At 52.0% G+C, this 19,149-nt stretch overlaps 9 protein-coding genes across 9 annotated transcripts; 5 read left to right on the forward strand and 4 right to left on the reverse strand.

The window, feature by feature from the left end:
- Window positions 1-216: 216 nt before the first annotated feature.
- On the reverse strand, window positions 217-3,255 carry J4E92_001160 (uncharacterized protein; the record flags this gene model as incomplete). Its single annotated transcript, XM_051492574.1, has 3 exons — window positions 217-1,234; window positions 1,280-1,919; window positions 1,971-3,255. 3 exons carry the CDS (start codon window positions 3,253-3,255, stop codon window positions 217-219), a joined length of 2,943 nt encoding a protein of 980 aa, XP_051358086.1.
- Window positions 3,256-3,599: 344 nt separating this feature from the next.
- Window positions 3,600-4,423, forward strand: KPR4 (Ribose-phosphate pyrophosphokinase; the record flags this gene model as incomplete). The annotated part of the gene is made up of 2 exons (XM_051492575.1): window positions 3,600-3,819; window positions 3,879-4,423. The coding sequence occupies 2 exons, from the start codon at window positions 3,600-3,602 to the stop codon at window positions 4,421-4,423; spliced, it is 765 nt and encodes a 254-aa protein (XP_051358087.1).
- Window positions 4,424-4,513: 90 nt separating this feature from the next.
- On the reverse strand, window positions 4,514-6,592 carry J4E92_001162 (uncharacterized protein; the record flags this gene model as incomplete). The annotated part of the gene is made up of 2 exons (XM_051492576.1): window positions 4,514-6,393; window positions 6,445-6,592. The coding sequence occupies 2 exons, from the start codon at window positions 6,590-6,592 to the stop codon at window positions 4,514-4,516; spliced, it is 2,028 nt and encodes a 675-aa protein (XP_051358088.1).
- A 977-nt stretch (window positions 6,593-7,569) lies between these two features.
- J4E92_001163 (uncharacterized protein) lies at window positions 7,570-8,905 on the forward strand (the record flags this gene model as incomplete). The annotated part of the gene is made up of 3 exons (XM_051492577.1): window positions 7,570-8,260; window positions 8,322-8,356; window positions 8,411-8,905. 3 exons carry the CDS (start codon window positions 7,570-7,572, stop codon window positions 8,903-8,905), a joined length of 1,221 nt encoding a protein of 406 aa, XP_051358089.1.
- Window positions 8,906-9,349: 444 nt separating this feature from the next.
- Window positions 9,350-10,613, forward strand: J4E92_001164 (uncharacterized protein; the record flags this gene model as incomplete). Its single annotated transcript, XM_051492578.1, has 2 exons — window positions 9,350-9,803; window positions 9,874-10,613. 2 exons carry the CDS (start codon window positions 9,350-9,352, stop codon window positions 10,611-10,613), a joined length of 1,194 nt encoding a protein of 397 aa, XP_051358090.1.
- A 658-nt stretch (window positions 10,614-11,271) lies between these two features.
- On the forward strand, window positions 11,272-11,831 carry J4E92_001165 (uncharacterized protein; the record flags this gene model as incomplete). The annotated part of the gene is made up of 2 exons (XM_051492579.1): window positions 11,272-11,278; window positions 11,347-11,831. 2 exons carry the CDS (start codon window positions 11,272-11,274, stop codon window positions 11,829-11,831), a joined length of 492 nt encoding a protein of 163 aa, XP_051358091.1.
- A 113-nt stretch (window positions 11,832-11,944) lies between these two features.
- On the reverse strand, window positions 11,945-12,802 carry J4E92_001166 (uncharacterized protein; the record flags this gene model as incomplete). Its single annotated transcript, XM_051492580.1, has 1 exon — window positions 11,945-12,802. One exon carries the CDS (start codon window positions 12,800-12,802, stop codon window positions 11,945-11,947), a length of 858 nt encoding a protein of 285 aa, XP_051358092.1.
- Window positions 12,803-13,845: 1,043 nt separating this feature from the next.
- J4E92_001167 (uncharacterized protein) lies at window positions 13,846-15,027 on the forward strand (the record flags this gene model as incomplete). The annotated part of the gene is made up of 1 exon (XM_051492581.1): window positions 13,846-15,027. The coding sequence occupies one exon, from the start codon at window positions 13,846-13,848 to the stop codon at window positions 15,025-15,027; it is 1,182 nt and encodes a 393-aa protein (XP_051358093.1).
- A 127-nt stretch (window positions 15,028-15,154) lies between these two features.
- Window positions 15,155-18,974, reverse strand: J4E92_001168 (uncharacterized protein; the record flags this gene model as incomplete). The annotated part of the gene is made up of 7 exons (XM_051492582.1): window positions 15,155-15,288; window positions 15,344-15,479; window positions 15,536-16,466; window positions 16,517-16,934; window positions 16,983-17,032; window positions 17,728-17,771; window positions 17,823-18,974. The coding sequence occupies 7 exons, from the start codon at window positions 18,972-18,974 to the stop codon at window positions 15,155-15,157; spliced, it is 2,865 nt and encodes a 954-aa protein (XP_051358094.1).
- Between the last annotated feature and the right edge of the window lie 175 nt (window positions 18,975-19,149).

A 19,149-nucleotide genomic window follows, 5' to 3' on the forward strand; every position in this document is an offset into this window, starting at 1 on the left:
TTGTATTGGATGCGATCCTTGGTATGTACGATGGGTTTGGGGTGGAGCTAAGCTATGTAGTTGAATGCGGAAGCTACCCCTCTGACCCCACTTTGAGGGGAGAAGCTTCCTTCTTTCCGCACCGGTGACGGCATCAAATGAGAGGCATCCGCTCTCCGCATGTGTAGCCTTTGCATTCCGGAGTCACATGTACGGAACGATGCGCCAACCCGAAACTCAAAATCCACTGATCCTCCCCTTCTTTTTCTTCTTCTTGTCTAGCTTTCCTCCAAATTTGCCCCGCTCTACTTGGCTTTGTGGCATCATGAAGCCACCAGTCTGGAATGGTACCTGGCTTTGACTTTGGCTCTGACTCGGTACCTGACTGCTGCTACCCATACCACCCAGCATTGGCCCTGGAGAGCTTCTCGGGTATGCGTTAAGTTGACTCGCAGTCTTAGCCCTCATGAGCTCGTTCTCACGTTGTTGGCGCTTTTCCCTACGTTCCTTCTTTTTGCGTTCCTTGTCGCGTTGTTGCTGGCTCTCCTCATCTAGTTCTTCGGCCCGAAGAGTACGCTCCATGCTGACCCAATTGTACGTATTGGGATCCTTTTCTGATTCCCAATGCGCGAGACTTTGGGACACGGTTGGCGGAATGATGACTGGGTCTTTGGAAGTCTGAAGATACTTGCTAAGTCGACCAAGGGGGTCTGATGAAGCTGGCTCCATGGAAGGTATCTCGGGTGGGGACGATCCATACACAGAGGATGGAGGCAAAGACGAAGGTGGTATAGATGAGTATGGCGGTGTCGGTAAAGGCTGAGAGGCAGGATATCTGGAGGTGAAGTTGAAGGTAGCCTCCTTTGGTCTTGCAGGCAAGATGGGTAAGGCTACGGTACTGTCCTGGCTCTGCCCCCGCTGTATGCCAACAGCGGGTACTTGGATCCGATCGTCACGTATACATGTGCTTGAGAACATCAACTCCGTAGCGATTCGCCGAGCCAGAAGTTCTTGGCGTTGCCGAATGCGAATTGGTATATCCGGTGGCATAGGCGCAACCCATGTCTGGAGTATACTATCGTATGCATCGGATATGGTAAGGTCGCTGTCGTCGGTCAAGCCAAGAACGCGCATAGCTGCGATACGCTGGACGTCCACAGTATCTTGACCATTTGGCGAGGAGAACAGCTCTTGAAAGTTGGACGAAGCTTCATCAATGTCTGCAACATGGAACTGCGTGTGCGTAAACTCCATCCTGCAATTGTTAGTTCAGAATGCAAACAAGACCCAGTTCACTTACAGAGTACCCAATGGTAAAGGTGGCAAGTCTGCACCAGTCGCCAGCATTTCGTTCACTTGATCCATGACGGCCACCGCATCGATGGTACCCGAGACCTGCTCCGCCGCGCTCTTTGACTGAGATAGAATCTCGCCCAGAGAAGCATTGTCCCGAGTTTCCGGCATGGCAGCACCGTCTGAGGATCTGCGCAATTCTGGCTGCTGCCTGCCAATCTTGGAGCTTGGTAACCCTCTGTCGACCAATCCATTAGGCACTATGAAATCCTCGTCTTTGTTGCGTGGTTTCGAGTTGAAGATGATGTTTCTAGGGCGTTTGATCGTGCTTCGCGTGAAGTCTACAACGGCATGGTCATCTTCGGTGGTATGTCCTGTCGAGGTGCTCCGACTCCAGACAACCAGCTCGCGCGTACTTAAGTCGGAGAGCGTCACAAACAGTTGGAGGAAAACGCAGTCTTTCTTTGAGTATTCCCATCGCATGGGCTCGATGTACAAGTTGGTTATGTGCGCGGAACCACCGATGGGTAGGTCTAGCAGGGTCGGATCTGAACTGGTAACGAGGCCGGAAGAATCGGAGGTATTGCTGCGGAAGCTTTGTATTTGGACCAAGTTGTTAACTCGAGAGTGGAGCATAACACATGTTTCTATCAGGCTGTGAGTGAGAGCTTTTGTCGCGCGATTGATCTGCAACTTACCATCATCCGACAGCATCTGCACGCTTATGTGAAGTGTGAAATCCTCCACGCCCCGGTAGTGCCGCCAGGATGTGAGGACTTTAGCTCCAGCCTCACCAGCCCTCGGAAGCAGCTCACTTGGTGCAGTGACCGAAAGGAGGAATAAACGAGTAGAGGTCAAGACGAAAACCCGACTTCTATCTCTTGGGTGTTGCTTGACATCCAAGACCCAGTCTGCCGATCGCTCACTGAAAAGCTCTGGGCAGGGAAGGTATGACGTTGTCCTGCCCTTGATGCTGACGATGCTCAAATGGCGCCTGTTGCATACCAGCAACGTCGTTGTATCAGCCACCCAGAGAATCCTCGCCCAACCGTCTTCGCAAGCTGTATCCCCGTCCTCTTCCAGTTCATCGATCTTTCCACGAAGCAGGCATGAAGCCAAGTACGTGCCAAGTCTGGGCCGATGCTCGATGTCCCATACACTCCAGGTCTGATTCAGGTCGACGAGTGCAAACTGCAACTGGAAGTCTGGATTGAATGTGACGTCGGCATGAGCAAAGCCATCAGTATCGTTTTGACTTATGCTGAGTATAGGGTGGAGTTCGATCGAGGAGGCGGGTAAGCGGTAGAACGGTGAGACAGCGGAAGCGCGTGGTCGGCGGTGGTAGTCTGGGTGGAAGAGGACAGTACGGGTAGGCAGTCGCACAGCCAGAAAAGTTCTGCTGTCATCCGAATGCGAAAAGTGAACTTGCTGGATCGGTGCCGCTTCCTCATTCCAGAAGCCACTCTCCGTGTCTTTCAAGGTCCGCCCTTCTACCCATGACTTCGGGTCTGCTGTCCAAACGTGTCTTTCGTTGTCTAGGATTGACAACTGCAGTATGCTGCCAGATTCTCCCGTCGGCAATGCAGCTATTTGCCATGCCTCGTGTCTACCCTTGGGTGTAATCGAACCGAAGGAGAGTAGGTCGCCGACGAGCGGATCGTAGGTCGAAGCCGTGGATGATATGGCAGCAGATACTACAGCTAGATCGGGGAGGACTTCGGCTGCTGCAGAGAGCTGAGGGTGTTCTTCGATGCTGTTGCTGATCTCTTTCTGTATGCTGGTCCTACTCGCTAGAATTTCTGCAGGGAGGGAAAATGCCGGTGTCGCATGACTGCTCGCAGGAGTCGCGCCCTTCGAAGTTCGTATGCGCTTGAATGGGCGTGCGGAATAAGGTCTGGCAAACGTCCACTCTCCATTCTCCAAGTCGTAAGTCGCTGCACCGGGATGGCCGTAGTTCAGATCTTTGAGCGATCTATCAGCCATTGGGCTGTCGTAAAGGTTCTCGATCCGTAACGATGCTGGAGTATAAACTCATTCTTTGTACGCAGAAAACGAAAGGCCGTATACGAGAGCGAAAATTGTGTCTGTCAAGGTTGAGCATGCGCCGGACGCGATGATGAAAGTAACCTTGGAACCTCGCCAAAAAGTTCCACTAGCGCCAAAAGTCGCGTCGGCACGTGCATGCGCCCCGCTATCGTTCCTGCCGCGTTAGCGCGCATGTTTGTTTACGGAGCAACCATCTCATCCGCCCTCACCACCCATTGTCGCATCGCACCCCACCACATATCCGCATACGCCACGAGAGACGTCTTAGTCGAACCGCAATTATGACGACCTTCGAGCCCTCCATGAGCACCACGATGCGCGCGTCCTCACACGATGCGCCGTCCATGGCCGACCAACTACCCAGCATCAACTTCGGGTTTGACGATCTGCGCAGTCGCATGAACCAGTTCACCACACGATTCGACGCTTTCATCGAGAACGGACGCAGACGAGTACTGGAAGAGCGCAACCAGTTCCGCATGAATGTCGCAGAACTCCATGGTATGATAAGACCCCATTCATGTGCGCGCCAATCGACTGCATACTGACCATCATGACAGAGGACCAACGCATGAAGAAGCGCGACATCGAAATCCTCGAACTCAAGACAGCCCAGCACAGCCAAACAATCTCCAAAGAATCCCAGGAGACCTCCGAGATGCAAGAAGCCATCTCCGCCCTCACCCTCCAGCGCGACGAGCGCCTAGCCCACCGTGACAGCCTGCGCGCCCAAATCGCCGAAGTACAAAAGACCATCTCCGCACGCCGTGAAGCACAACTCAAACATCGCCGATACCTCGATGGGCAAAGCCGTTACAACGAGCCAGAACTCGACTTCTGGGAGAACTATCTGGGCTTGAGGATTGAGGGGCTGGGCAAAGATGATAGGCTAAAGTTCGTGTATACCAACGTTGATGAGAGGGAGTGGGACCGCGAGGCGTGGTTTGAACTGGATACTAGCGAACGCGACTACAGGGTGCTAGAGATGCGGCCCAAGGTCGAGCGCGAAGAGGTCGAGACGGTTGTGGACAGGCTGAATGAAACGCGCGACTTGGCAAGCTTCCTGAAGGGCATGCGAGAGCTGTTCGTCGACGCATGCAAGTAATTGCGGGCAAGCAGCAATCCTGTCGTTATGTCCTTATGTAATTATGCCTTTAGTTTTGATAGATACCCGCAAACTGCTTTTCTTCTCGTCTCATCGACCACCATTCTTGATCTTGTAGAACTCCGGTGCATACTCCGTCAACCAGTCCATCTCTACTGTACTCAAATCCCTAATGTAGATCTTGTCTCTTGTAGACTGAATCTCAGTGTATATGACCCAATCCGCCTTCCGCGTGAAGAACACAGACGTCGGATGAGGCCACAACGTCGTCTTTCCATCAACAGTGGTAAATGTCCCATCTGCCTTCATCCTCGCGGCATGTGCAAAGAACCCAGTCGTCAAGCAGCGACGCACGCGCTCGGCGAGTGGTATACCGCCAACCCTCAGCACGCCTGATGAAGCGAGGACATTTTCCTTGACACCGAAACGATCCAGATAAGCAGCCAGTTGTTTCCGGACGCTGACTGCTTTGACGAGCGACTTATGGTTCAAGCTATTCGAGTGGCACCACGATGTGTTGCCCATCCCAGCTTTCACGAAGGCCTCGTATACATTGTACAGTGTAAGGTGGTCACCCTCTGCTACTGCAAATTTCCGTCGCGCAGCATCAAGCTGCTTCTTTCCGCCGTCATGAGAAACGAAAGCATTGCCTTGCAGAGTCATCATTGCGGCTATTGTGAGCATTTCGCTCAAGCAGCCAAATTCCGGTTCTGCGGCCTTCAACAATGCGCGAGCAAGCATTGGTTCGAGCGGGAGCTCCGCCATACGCGTCCCGAGGGGCTTCGTGAGGCGAGCATGAGCGTCCAACGCACCGAGAGAGTAGAGTAGATCCAGAGCGCGCGTTACTAGTGCTGATGGCGGCGGCGAGAGGTAGTCGAACCGCACCACGTTTGTGATGCCCAAATTGAGAAGCTGCAAAATCACAGGTGCGAGATTCGAGCGGGCGAGTTCTGGGAACGTGGCTTCCTCCAAGCTTTCGTAAACGCTTTCAGGATATAGTCTGAAGCACTTGCCCGGCCTCGTCCGTCCAGCACGGCCCGCTCTTTGCGTGGCACTAGCTTTCGATACGGGCACGACAGCGAGATTTTCGATGCCTAAATTGGCGTTGTAGGCGCGAAGTTTGACATAACCTGAGTCCACCACAAAGACGATGCCGTCAATAGTCAAAGATGCCTCTGAGATGTTGGTACTAAAAATGACGCGTCGCGTGTCTTGTGGCGGTTTTGTGAAGATGAGATTTTGGTCTTCCGTTGGCAAGCCAGCGTAGAGGGGCAAGGGCATGAGCCTTTGCTTGGATGACGACATATCGGCAATGCGGTCACCCAGCTTGTCGATTGCATCGTCTATTTCTTCACGTCCTGTTAAGAACACGAGAATGTCGCCTTCGCTCTCGTGCTCGTGGATCTTCATTACCGTATCGATTGCTGCTTCCACGTAGTCGTTCGTTGGTTCCTGCAGGTACTGGATCTCAACCGGATATGTGCGCCCTTCGATACCAATGATGTACCCGAATTCTTCCTTGCTCTTGCCATGGACCTTTTCGCCATCATCGGGGTTGAAGAAGTCAAGGAAGCGTTCCGCCTCTAGCGTAGCGCTGCTTACAACAACGCGCAAGTCTTCTCGCTTCCTCAGCACCTTTTTCAGTAGGCTCAGAAGTATGTCAGAAGACAAGCTTCGTTCATGCGCTTCGTCGACCATAATGACTGAATAGCGTGAAAGTAGCGGATCGACAAGCATTTCACGCAGTAACAGGCCATCTGTGACAAACTTCACTTGCGTAGCCGCGGATGTGACATCCTCGAATCTGATACTGTACCCGACTTGTTGACCAAGTGGCGTACCCAGTTCTTCTGCTACTCTTGCTGCTACGCTAGTACATGCTATCCGTCGGGGCTGCGTGATGGCTATTTGCTTGCCGCCATTGCACCAGCCGGCTTCTAGCAGAAATTTCGGTATTTGTGTTGTCTTTCCTAAGGCCACATGTCAGTCATGCCCTCTTGTGAGAGATTCTAGAAGCTTACCACTTCCTGTTTCACCAACGACAATAGTTACAGGGTATGTCTCTATCGTGTAGAGGAGTTGATCTTTGAGTTGCGCGATAGGTAGCAAAGCGGGCGGTTTGTAGAGACTTGGAATCAGAGCAGACTCAATCTCTTCATCCTCCGCCATGACCTTGTATTGGAAATAGAGTTAGATGGAAAAAGTAGAGTTGTGTCGAAAATGCTGAAAGCATCGAGTGCTGTCCAGCCTTCTTGGAGCTGGCGCTAGCAGAATGCGCTAGCCGTGTCGGGACCCTAGCGCGAGACAATGGGAAGAAAGCACATGACGAAGGAGAGCACTCACACCTTGCATCGCACTCCGAGTCATCCATCTGTCGCGCATGTCATCACAGTGTCCTTGTTCGGTATCTTTTTATTCGAAATTCTCGGATAGCCTGCAGAAAACTGCGGAAGGAGAGTTCCAAGGTTTCCGAAATGCCGTGTGTCCAGTGCATCTGCCGCTTCCGCACCATCAAAATGAGCCGATGTCGCGTCAGGAGACTCGCATCCGCTTTCGGTGTGCTGACATTCGCTCAAAGGCATACCTACACATCGGACTGAAATAATAAATGCAGCATGATCTTGGATGTAAACGCAGGAATGTGCGGTTTACTGTACAATCACCAACCTCAGCAACAACGTGTTGCGTCAATTATCCTAATTATACCCAGAGATCGCAGGCAGATAAGTGATACCTCCGTGACTTTGCTCACCTGCATTGGAAGATGGGGATACTATTCCAAGTGATGTTCTCCACCTGTAGTGTGGTCAGCAACGACCCAATGAGAGATAAGGGTCAGGTCGAAGTGAGAGACTCTCTTACCCTGATTTAGTACCTGATTTGTTTCTGTAAGGTATATATACTCACATCCGTCTGTTCCTAGAAGCTCTTGCTCCACTTCTTGCCTTCTACAGCATTGATACCTGCAGTCGAAGTGGAATCAACTGCAAGTAGCATCACACTCCAATCATCTACCACGGTCGCAAGATCCCAAAAAGAACTGGAGAGTCTACCGAAACTGAGGTCCGTATGGGTATCCGATAAGTCATCAAGGTCTGTTAGACTCGTGAATCGGAATACAAATGAATGCTTACACACCCGAACAGATGTCGAACTCGAACCCAATCACTCTGCAGAACATCCAGGACTACGCAAAGAAATATTTTCCCAAGGAATTCGCCAAGCTACCTTCAGTCGAAAAGCTTCCGTGGGGATCAGCCTCGCCATATCGAACAAAAGCACAACTAAGCCTCAAGATCGCTTCGTTCAGGCTACGTATCGGCACAAGCAAATCGGGCGAGGCTGTATGGGCTCACCAGAGTCTTAATCGTTTTAACGACGTCTACCAACTATGCGGTCTGGAACGAACTCTATCATTAACGTGCCCGTCGCCTTGCGTTAATCTTGACCGTCTGTTCAAACCTGCATTCAGGACAGGTCGAGCTTCATATCGTGAGGGAGGGCAGAAACTTGGTTACGAGTTGCGTACTCTGATTCAATACTATTTCATGTTGAAGGGTGCCATACCAGAATTCGAATGTTTCTGGGCTTTGGGTAGTTTCGAATGGGCCGTCAAATCCTTAGCAAATGGAGCGCCGCTCAACGACATTTCAGTCGACCAGTTTGGTCATGATGCAGCAGAACGACTGCTCTCTGTTCGATCCACGGTTCCCTATGGACACCAGATACCAGCTACAACACCGAATAAGATTAACCAACGAGGCCAAGATGCTGTCCCCAAAAAAGAGCAGAAGCACGCTGCCGAGATTGACAGTATCAATAAGATTGAAGAGAAGAGTAAGTTATAACCACATTCATTCACATCTGCCAGCAATGTTTCTTGGCTTACGCAGAATAGACAAAGAGAAACATGGAACGCATCATACAGACCAGGTAGGCGTATCAGCCCCAGATAAGTAACCTATATGGTACTGACTGTAAGATCAGATGAAGCAATTCTTCAAGGACCAGAGCGCTGTCCAAAAGAACGCCGACGAGTTTCTGGCCCTCACGTCAGCCGAGAAAAAGGCGCATGTAGCAAGAATTCGCCAACTCGAAGCTCAACTCTCTGAAGAACGAATGGCGCGTACCGACGCTAATCAAGCTAGAGTAGCTCTTGATGAACGAAACAAGCTCCTGCAAAGACGACTCGACAAGACTTGTATTGAGATTGCGGAAGAGAGAGAAAAGCTGAAGAATGAGATGTTCAATGCCCGCCTATCAAAGCAGAGAGTACGAGCAGAACTGAACAGGCGGAATGAGTCAGAGAAAAAGCGGAAGGAAGATTGCGCCAACACGGAAGCCAAGTTGCAGAAAGCGCGAGCTTTTTACACGAACCAGAAAGAGCTGCTCGAGATACAGGTTGCAGACTGTACAGACGAAAAGAAGGAGGCGATTATGAAAGCATTCGAGCAAGATTATGGAGAGTTAGGCGTGGAATGAGCATCTGAGATTATATTGAAGCGGTCGCAATGCTGAGATACAGTAGGATGGCTGGGATACACCGCGGAACGTCTGAGGGCTAGCTGCACTGGGACAGAGATTGCGGTCGTCTTTGGAGTATGTCCCGGGGTTTTTCGGGCGACTGACCCTTGATGCGATCGGTATGCGTGTGATGCTCGGAAACCATGGAGGGGAGATGCTGTATTGGGGCAAAAGGATCAAGAAGAACCACCGCCCGGTATCGAGAAGCAGATAGATAGTTACAGCTCGAATTCTCTCAGTCGGCAAACTGAAAATAGCAGAAACATTAATTTCGATTCCCGTTTTGTATTGATTGAGCAGTCGCGACTGCTGGGTGGATGACGTCTGACGCTAACTTACGCTTATCGATAGCCCCTCTAACATTTTCGACAGGTCGCGACTCACAGCCCAAGACACTCGCAAATGGCATTTCGCAAGCGCAACATCGCGCTATCTCGCGCACCGACAGGCGAAGACGCGTCAAATGCGCCATCGTCTCCTTCGATACCACGACCTGCGCCAACACCCCCCGGCGTCCGCCCCTCACCCATCGATGGCCGCCCCACCACGTCGACCGGCACACCCTCGCTTGATGGCATCTTAGCAGGACATGCTGGCCTAGCGCTAGGGAACTCGATACTCATAGGAGAGAGTGGAACGACGGACTACGCTGGCGCATTACTGCGGTTCTATGCGGCTGAGGGAGTGGTGCAGGGCCACAAAGTGCATGTAGTAGGCATGGGCGAAGTGTGGGGCAGGGAATTGCCAGGCATATCAGAAGACAAGTCGGACAAGAGAAAGGAAGGGAAGGAGCGAGCGGAGAAGATGAAGATCGCATGGAGGTACGAAGGTCTGGGGCAGTTTGAGAGTGCTAGAGGTGCGTTGTGTACATATACTCTGCGAATGCAAGACCATAAATCGAGCAGTTTTGACAAGGTTCTCAACAGGCTCTCCCAATGTGCAGAGGACAGCAGGTCAAGGCGATAGTGCGACAGAAGAGCAGATAGTCTTCTGCCATACCTTCGATCTCGCCAAACGCCTCACGCTCCCTGTAGGGACAGCGGTCAACTATGTGCCCATACCTCCACCGACAGGCACTTCGTCACCCTTCCCTCCGATTCTGCAGAACATACGGCAGCAGCTCGAATCGACACCACCACACACGATCCATCGCGTTGTGATACCGTCTCTACTCTCGCCGGCATTATACTCTCCGTCGGCGGCCCACCCGACCTCCGTACTCCAATTCCTCCACGCTTTACGTGCGCTACTCCGACAGTATCAAACGCGCCTGACCGCCATTATCACAATTCCCTTGACCCTATATCCAAGATCCTCGGGGCTTGTCCGCTGGATGGAGATCCTCTCTGACGGTGTCGTTGAGCTGTCTCCGTTCCCATACTCGCGTGCGCAAGCGCTTGCACAATCGGCAGGTACAACGAAGGAAGAAGAACGACCGCAGGGTATGTTCGCCGTTCATAAACTACCGGTGTTTCACGAAAAGGGTGGCGGTGGTGGAGCGGGAGACTTGGGCGAGGACATGGCGTTTACGCTGAGTAGGCGGAAATTTGTGATCGCGAAGTACAGCCTACCGCCGATGGAGGGCGATACCGAGGCGCAGGAGGAGGCTGTGCGAGAGGCGGCTGGTGGTAGCAAGATGCCGAAGAAGCAGGATTTGGAGTTCTAGAAGGCTCAAATCGGCGGTAGCGTGTAGGTGAAGATACCCTGTACAGCACCGAGATGGGCAGTCAAGCCATACTTCTCGTCGAGTGTGCTAAGTTCCTCATTCCGAGTCGCTGTCTTCCCCCATCATGTCTTCCATCTCAATTTGTTCCCAGCCGCCGGTGCCTGCTCCAGACCCAAACCCTCGTGTGTAGTTTCGACCGAACGATGCGTTTCGAGGATTGAATGTGACGCCGGCGAATCTTGCGCGGAAGCCGTCGCCCATGCAAGACGATGCAGCTAGAAACGCGAGGAAGAAGAGAAATGGGATAAAGAGCAACAGGCTCAGGAGGGCCAGGACGTTCATGGTGAGGTCGTCGTGTTGGTGGTGCGGTGAAAGAGAGCTGCACGTGGAAACCTTGAGTTCGAGACCCCTATGACATAGTGTCGGCGGTTGGCCACATGGGGACCGAGCCCCTGGCCACCGTCAACATTTGGGCTACGACTCAACTCAACTTTACCCCTTCTCGCGCTTTACAATTTCAAGAACTATGGATCGCATGTTTAAACTACCATTCGCCGCGCTCCTGCTACTTTCATGCGCTCTCAATGCCTCAGCGCACGGCGGCGGTGAACATGCGCAAGTCGAAGTCGCAGCAGATGCCGACTGGGCGACGCGACACATGGCTGGTATGAACTTCCCCAGATCCCCACAACATGAAACAAATAGGAAGGCCCGTTCACTGACACTGTCGCAGAGGAGCATCACATCGCGGGCTACGACGCAACCACCTTTTTCAACATGCACGACTACGACAGTACTGGTCTATGGACTACCGTCGACATCCGCAAAACCTACGGTCTCGAAGACCCCTCCAGCGCCTCCATCTCCGAGACCAAGAAGCAAATGGTCGTTCAAACTATCCTAGACATGTTCGATATCAACAAGGACGGTTCCATCACCTTGGCTGAGTTCCTTCAAAAAGATTCGGAAAATGTCAAGCTGCCGGACTTTGGCATGGGCCCAGGCCACCACGGGGACGACGAGTACGAGTACGAGATCCATCATTGGGAGAAATACCACAGCGGTGACGATGTGAAGGAAGAGGACTTGAACCACCCAGAGGACATTGCGCATTTCAAGATGCATGAGGAGAAGGAGGCGGCACAAGAGGAGTGGGAGAGGCTGGAGCTCAGGGGTGTTGTGGAGAAGAACATCCCCCAGAAATACAGGCGGAATTGAGAAGCTCAGCAGGAGACTTCGGAAAGGCGAGCGGCGCTGATGTGCATATAATGAGTTCTGGAATACGCGGAGATGAGATACCAATTTACGGCTACCGAATTACAGAATACCTTTCAAAGCCACTTCTCGAACCACGCAAGTACCTGCTTCTCCGAGTCTTCCAGAGCCTTCCTCTCCTGCGGATCGTCTGGGTTGCCTCTGACCGCGAACCCATGCCTGCCAGGCGTATACGCCTTGTGTTCAATCTCCGGGAATTCCTTCCGCGCCTTCTGTGCTTTTGCATGACATTCCTCCACCTTGCTCTTCGTCTCAAAGCTCACTGCGATATCCTCTACGCCCCACGCAAAGCTCGTAGGAACAACCAGGCCCTCAACGTCCTCGGGAACGGCCAAGTGGCTTGGGTGTAGCGCCACGATCGCATCGACAAGCGGCTTCTTCACCCCCTCGATCTCTATCATGTTGCTCTCCAACCCCGTACGAGCAGCATACTTTCCTCCCCAGCAGAACCCAACCATACCGATCTTCCTCTCCCTCGGCGTCGCGCGCCTCAACTCCCGCATAAAGTCAAGACAGATCTTATCCGACTCCGCCTTCCCATGCCTCCGCTGCCACATCAGAAACGTCGGCAAACTGGCCAAGATACCCGTATACTTTGCGAATGTACTCTGCGCCGCCGCGTCGACGGGAAGCAGCGCATCAGCGACTTTGAGTCCGACGGGGTCGCCCTTGAAGAAGTCTGGAAGCAAGACTAGGTACTCTCCCGAGGCGGCGTAGGCGTCAGCGATGATCTTGTTGTTGGGGAGACCCAGGCCGAAGATGTCGGAGTATATGCAGATTGTTGCGCGTGGTGTGGTTCGGTTTCCGACTACGTAGACGGAGAGGCCGTGGAGTGTTTCGATGGTGCCTTTGGGTGTTCCAGCGTGGATTGAGCCTTTGATGCACTCTGTCGAGCAAGAGGTTCCTGTTGCCATGATGATTGTACTGGTACGGAGACTGATGCTCGAGTGGTAATATTGATCGGATACGGTTTGATAAAGAAGAACTTTGTCAAGAAGTGTTGTTGAAAGTATGGACTGCTGTCGTTGATCACAGCGCTACCTCCTCCCTTTATACACCCTCTGTCCGCGGTACACCTTCATCCAAACGGTCTCACCGTCAGAACAAGCATCGTACCAAGCGCTGATAGCGCGACTATTACCCTTTACGTCTGCATGACTCTGTAGCCACCAACTGAACCATATCCCATTCTCGCCAATCGTCGATCTCATGGATGGTGGAAGAAGTGAGCAGGCTGCTACGCCCGGCCGATAAGGGTCATCACACACTAAGCCTCTTGCGGCTTTTTGAGCGAGAGCGTCAGCATCGAGGCCGCGCGCGGGGAGGTTAGTGCGTCCTACACATGGCGCGCGTTGCAGAGGACTTTGAATCTTTCAGCTGTGACTCTTGCACGTTGTCCGTGGATCCAGTCTGCGGCCCCTATCCACGCGCCTCTTCTCGTACCTCCCGCTTCTAGCGCTTCTAACGTTTTGTTGTGTTGTCACCCGTCTACGATATCCGATCCCCTATCGGCGAAGAACCTTCTCGATCAAAGGAATCTGCGATAGAGTTAAGACAGGATCAGGAAGAGTTCAGAGGTTTTGGTCGTCGTTGGATCTGACGTCATGCCCTACTCTCGTCCTGATGCCTGGCAGTACCGGCACGCAACCATCCACCAGTCTGTCGAAGCAAGGTTGCCACATTAATCGTAAGATGCATGAGAAGTGCGCTTTCGTGTTATTGCATAAGCGTAAGGCTGATCGAATTCGGCATCCGCTGGAACGCTGGGTCGGTACGAGAGAGCCACGGAAACGTCCACGGGTCGGCAGGGTCCACATCACGTGCTTGCCGTCTGCCTAGGAACCGACCTACACATAAAGACCAGGTTTTCCAGCAGATGGTCGACAAGTTCTGTAACTCTCTTTTCTCTCTCTCTTCTCAAGAAAACTCAATTACACATCGTTCCAGATTTGCCAGTATGGTCGACACCGAGGACCCCGCATCCGCCAACCAACCCAAGAATGCTGACCAGTTGGAGCAAAGTATCGAAGAATGGAGAGCCTCTGCTATACGCGCAATCGATAAAAGGATCGCGCTCTACAACCCCAAACTCGCACATCAAAAGGCCCCGCCCGCTACGTCGTCAGCCTCGCCACGTACACGTAACAGCGAACCTCACCGCGCTCTGGATGTCGTCGAGATACTGGAGCAAATCCTTTTTCACACCTCACCCAGAGCTCATTATAAAGCATTCAATGTATCAAAACGTTGGAGAGAGATCGTTGTCCACATGTTGGGAACGCAATACCATGTCCCATACCCCTGCCCACCTGTCGAATACGGAGACATTATTCCATCGGATCTGGACTGGCTACAGCCACCCGAGGATGAGGCTACGATCTATCAGAACGCTGTCAACCGTACGCCGGGTAGCGATCAAAACATGTTGATATATCCTTTCATCACGGCGCTGTGGACGCAAGCACGTATATTCCCACAGCCAGTGCTTGATGGCATTCGTCAGATGGCCTCCATGCAGTCTAGGTTTAAAAACCTACCGGAATTTTCCTCTGGATCAGGCGAAGCTCGATGGATGGATTTATCTCAGTTCAGGGTGAATCCATACTTTGTTGAGTTATTCGGTAATTGCTTTCGATCAACCGAGAGCAGCTACACTATCATCATCAAGCCTCACATACTGGAATATCTGGAACAACTGGAGACGGTCAAAGGAACAGTCCGCGAGCAGCTTGTTCACGGCATGTATCTTACCCAACCTCCATGCAAAGTCTTGCGAACATACGCGGTGAGTATGTTTTCCGACGGACTACAGATGATAGGTCAAGTACACCAGACGAATGGAGTCCGCATTGGAGATCTTTTGCACATGTTGCAGGTTGATCGGAAGTTCTCTAAAGCAATCGACCAGTGGCGTACTCGTTCCGAAAATTTGCGGAAAGCCATCGCAGATCATACGCCAGATGTGTTCTCATTTTCGGATGAGGAGAAACTTTGGGCTTGTCCTGGCTTTCCGAAGCTTGTCATCCTCTTTGAGGCTCTAGAACAGCCACATCCGACATTCGCGCAAGATCTCTACGACATTACCCAGTGCAGGAAGAGCGCGCACAAAAAGGAATGGCATGAGTACATTCAGAAGTAAATGATGGCTGATATAGGCCATGCAGAGCTACGAGACTTCGTGTGGCCACATTGATTTGGCAAAATTGCGAGTTGTTCAACATGCATTTGAACTATCTGGCCCTCTCGGGACTGATTCGCAAACAGCCTCATCGCACTAGGCTATTGATGTATGCAACTCCTTCGGCTCTGTCGTCGTCATCCTCGATATAGCTTTGGTCTTTTCGGAAGACAAAGTTGGTCGCGTTGGTGGCATAGCTCGGCCATTCGGGAGCTTGTAATACTGCAACATGCGTTAGTGTACTCTCACCCACACAATGAAAGATATTCAAGCTTACCTCCATGACCATTAGGATCAAGATCGTACGCGAAAGAAGTCCACATGCGCATGACAAGCTTTGACAATGCAATGTTTTCGGAGCTGTTGCCCAATGGGGTAAGCTGCTGTTCTGGGTTCCCAAAGACGAAGGGTATCTGTCCTAAAGTCAGTCTTTGCTTCTTCGGCAACGCAATGATGGCGTGGTACTGACCTCAGAGAAGTGATTAACGCCAATTGTTTCCGGCGTGTTGTTGAACTTCGGTGCATCCCATCGATACGAGTACACCCTATCGACGTGCTCACTCATACTTTGCGCGAGCAACCTCCGAGGAGCATACATTGTCAGATCTGTCGCGATACTCTGGTACCTTTTGTACTGCAGACCATACTGTGGCCATGTGCGATTGCCCCATCCGTACGGCTCGCCGAGTGTAGGGTCGTTCGGATACAGCTCGAGAAGTTTCTCCGCGACAGTCGCATTGACGTTCCAACGTTTAGAGTGTACGAGTTGATTGATAGCGTCAGAGTCGCTGTTCACCCCGTTCACACCAAAGCCTTCGTCGGTGTTGGTGCCGAGAATAAGCGGAACTTTCGCAAATTTGCCTTCTCGCAACGATTGTTGGCCATATCGAGGTATCAGGCTGCCATCTATGACGTGGAACCATTCAAGGCCTTGGTAGCCATATGGTGCGATGGTCTCGTAGGGTACGTCACGAAGACACTGGAGCGTATCTTCGGCACCTGAGCAGCCTACCGACTCGGTCAGGTTGTCGTACATGTGCTGGTACCAGTCGGTGCCATTGAGTGGCGCACCAACAGCATTACCGCTTTCCAGAATAGCCGCGCGAAATAGGCCCTCGTTATCGCCATTGTATGCAGCTATGTGGTCACCAACCGAGTATGCGCCCGCTGATTCACCCCAGATTGTGACCTTTTTAGGATCACCACCGAAAGCTGATATATGCTTGTTGACCCACCGCATCGCGAGTCGTTGATCGCGAAGTCCTAGATTCTGTGCCCCAGCGGCCTCAACTTCTTCACTGTACAAGAAGCCAAATGCAGCCATGCGGTAATTGATCGAGATGCCGATGACGGGCTTGTTGTTGAGCACTGATTGCTGAACAATGTAGCTCATGTTGTATCTGGCGCTGGTAAGTATTCGTTCCGAATGCAGTCACTTCAGACAGCTTACCTTGGATCACTAGTAGCACCCTGCTGCCATCCTCCTCCGTAGATCCATAGCAATATCGGGAGATTTGTCTCGTTTGTCCTTGGCTTGACGATGTTCAGGTGTAGACAGTCCTCTCCCAGTTTTGTCCAATTTGCATTAACAAGGGTGGTTGTGTCTCCACCATATCCTGTGCAGTCAACACCGTACTGCGTGGCATTGTGGTATCTTGTAGGCGAATCCGGTGCTAATTGAGCGGGAGCGAATCGCACTGGCTTTGGAGCATACTTGACACCTAGGAATAGGTCTTGGTCGAATTCCTGCAGGAAACGTCCTTGGTATATGCCAGCCTGCGAATGAACGATTGGTGATGATGCGAGAACGGGAGTGGCGAAGCACACCGCGGCCAACCAGGATTTTCGAAGCTTCATGGCGGAAGGATCTGGGAAATTGCACCATGCTTGCAACACATATGCATCCGCTCATATACAACAGTTGCCATCTGAAGCCTCTCCATGAGGCTGTACGGAAGCGTCGTTCCTGAAGATCCACCAATGAGAAATATGAGCACATCGCCGTCTACATAACCAGTAGTCATTTGCCGAGCTGAATCACTCTAGAATAGTTTGCGATCTTGGCATTGCAATTGTTGCTTGACAGCCCGGGCGAAGCGCATCGGAGCATCCTTGAAAGACGTGTCAGCTTTACGAACTGGATAAGTTACGTATGTGGTGCCTATTGCGATCACATACAACTGCGAAGCCGGTCAGCACAGCCAAGACGATGGTGATGTCACATTAGCCGGCGAGTTGATGCATTTCGGTTGATGCAAATTAGTGGCTAGTCCGGGGTAGACATTCGCTCCACATTACCCCGCAAGCATCACGATATGCCGTGCATAGGGCACCGTGCGCAGGTCATTCATCCGGAAACTTGGTCGAAGTCCGGACAGGTTGGACAAAACATCACAACCCCCAAGAAACCTGTCCGGAATAATTGGATTTCCGCCTTATCTGAAGAGACTGGTTGCACAGTAAAGAGGCCGTTAACGAACATGAGGAAAGAAGCCTTGGGATCAATTTAAGCGGACGCCAAAGAAAGCCCCCGGGGCGTGCGACTCTTCACGTGACTCACATCGGTCACGCAGAGGCCCTCATAAGCCATGTTCTCTCTCAGTAATGTGGCACCACATTTGGTCTTGCAGGAAGACGCCGAAGTAATTCTTAGATCTCCACGGTTTCTCTGGGTTTGCAAGAGACCAGTCGAAATGTCGTAGGAACTAGACGGAAGTCAGCATAGGGACTCAGTACGAAACTCTGGAACAACGAACCTCGAAGATAACCTTTCTCATCTCCAACCATGCTATAGGCTTCCCGAGACACTGGTACTTGCCATACCCGAAAATCATGTCTGTAGTACGGCGCATAGCGTTCAAGCGCTCAAGCTGGATTTCGTCGTGCTCATCGAGTAGCCAACGTTCCGGTCTGAAGCAGTCGACATCTTCACCAAATATCTCCTTGTTCCGATTAAGACCCATTACGTTATACCCAATGTTAGCACCACCAGGAAGGAAATACGCTTTTCCGTTGACTGTGACAGTGTCGCCTTCGACGGGTACCTTCTTCGGAGCGATATCAGTGACAGGTGGATGAATTCGAAGCCCTTCACGCATTACGGCTTGTAGGTATGGCAGGCTCTTCATCGTCTCGTCAGACACGATACCGGTCGAGCTAGCAGCATGACCTGAAGTAACGGCAGCGTCAATCTCGGCCTGCAGCTTTTTGTACGCCCTATGGCTGGTCATCAGATAGAGCATCGTTCCACGTATAGCAGTCGCAGTCGTGTCAGACCCTGCTAGAATCGTGAGCATCGATTCAGTCACGATATCGTCGCGTGTCAATCCGTGGCGTATGAACGACGAAAGCATGTCCGAGCGACTATTGGTGGGCTTCTCTAGACGCGAATCAATGAGTTCCCGAGCTACCGTTCTCATCTTTCCATAACCACTCTTGTCCTTGTCTGAGGGCCCGAGCATACGCGCGATGGGTGGCCAATGGAAGTAAGGTGTCAGTCCAAGGGCCCCGGTGAAGACCATAATTGCCAACCCGACTCGACCAGCGCTTATATAATTGTCGAGGTCAGCATCGGCTTTGATGTCCCCAAACGCTTTACCGAAGCCGATTTTGCTGATCACGTCGAGGGTAAGATACTGAATCTTACTGGCGAGATCTACGGGCTCGTGCCGCGTAGCAGTCGAAAGATACTTTGATCTGATCAATTCCAGAAGCTGCTGTATGTGTTCGTCGATGTCAGATTCCAGGGACACATTCTCTTTGCCTGAGTACGCAGACGCCATCTGTTGGCGCCGCTTCGTGTGCTGCACCTCATCGAGTTGGCTAAAGACATGGTCCTTCCCAACCTCCATCCGCACGGCAGTATTGTACCATGCTGTGCGAGTGTACGGCGAGCGCACTGCGTTCATATGGGCTAGCAGATCTGGCGACGATGTTAAAAGGTCGTTGGGACCGATGCGAGCGAGGGCGCCTGCAGTTTGGCGCTGTCAGCAAGGGGCAAGCGGGCCGCACAGGGGCAAGACGGCGCCTCTCCCGCGCAGCGACCTTGGGACTTCCAACTATCTACTCACCATATTCATCGCC

The sequence above is a fragment of the Alternaria infectoria genome (genome assembly GCF_024043175.1).
Source record: "Alternaria infectoria strain BMP 0036 chromosome Unknown scaffold_1, whole genome shotgun sequence".
Lineage (NCBI taxonomy): Eukaryota > Fungi > Ascomycota > Dothideomycetes > Pleosporales > Pleosporaceae > Alternaria > Alternaria infectoria.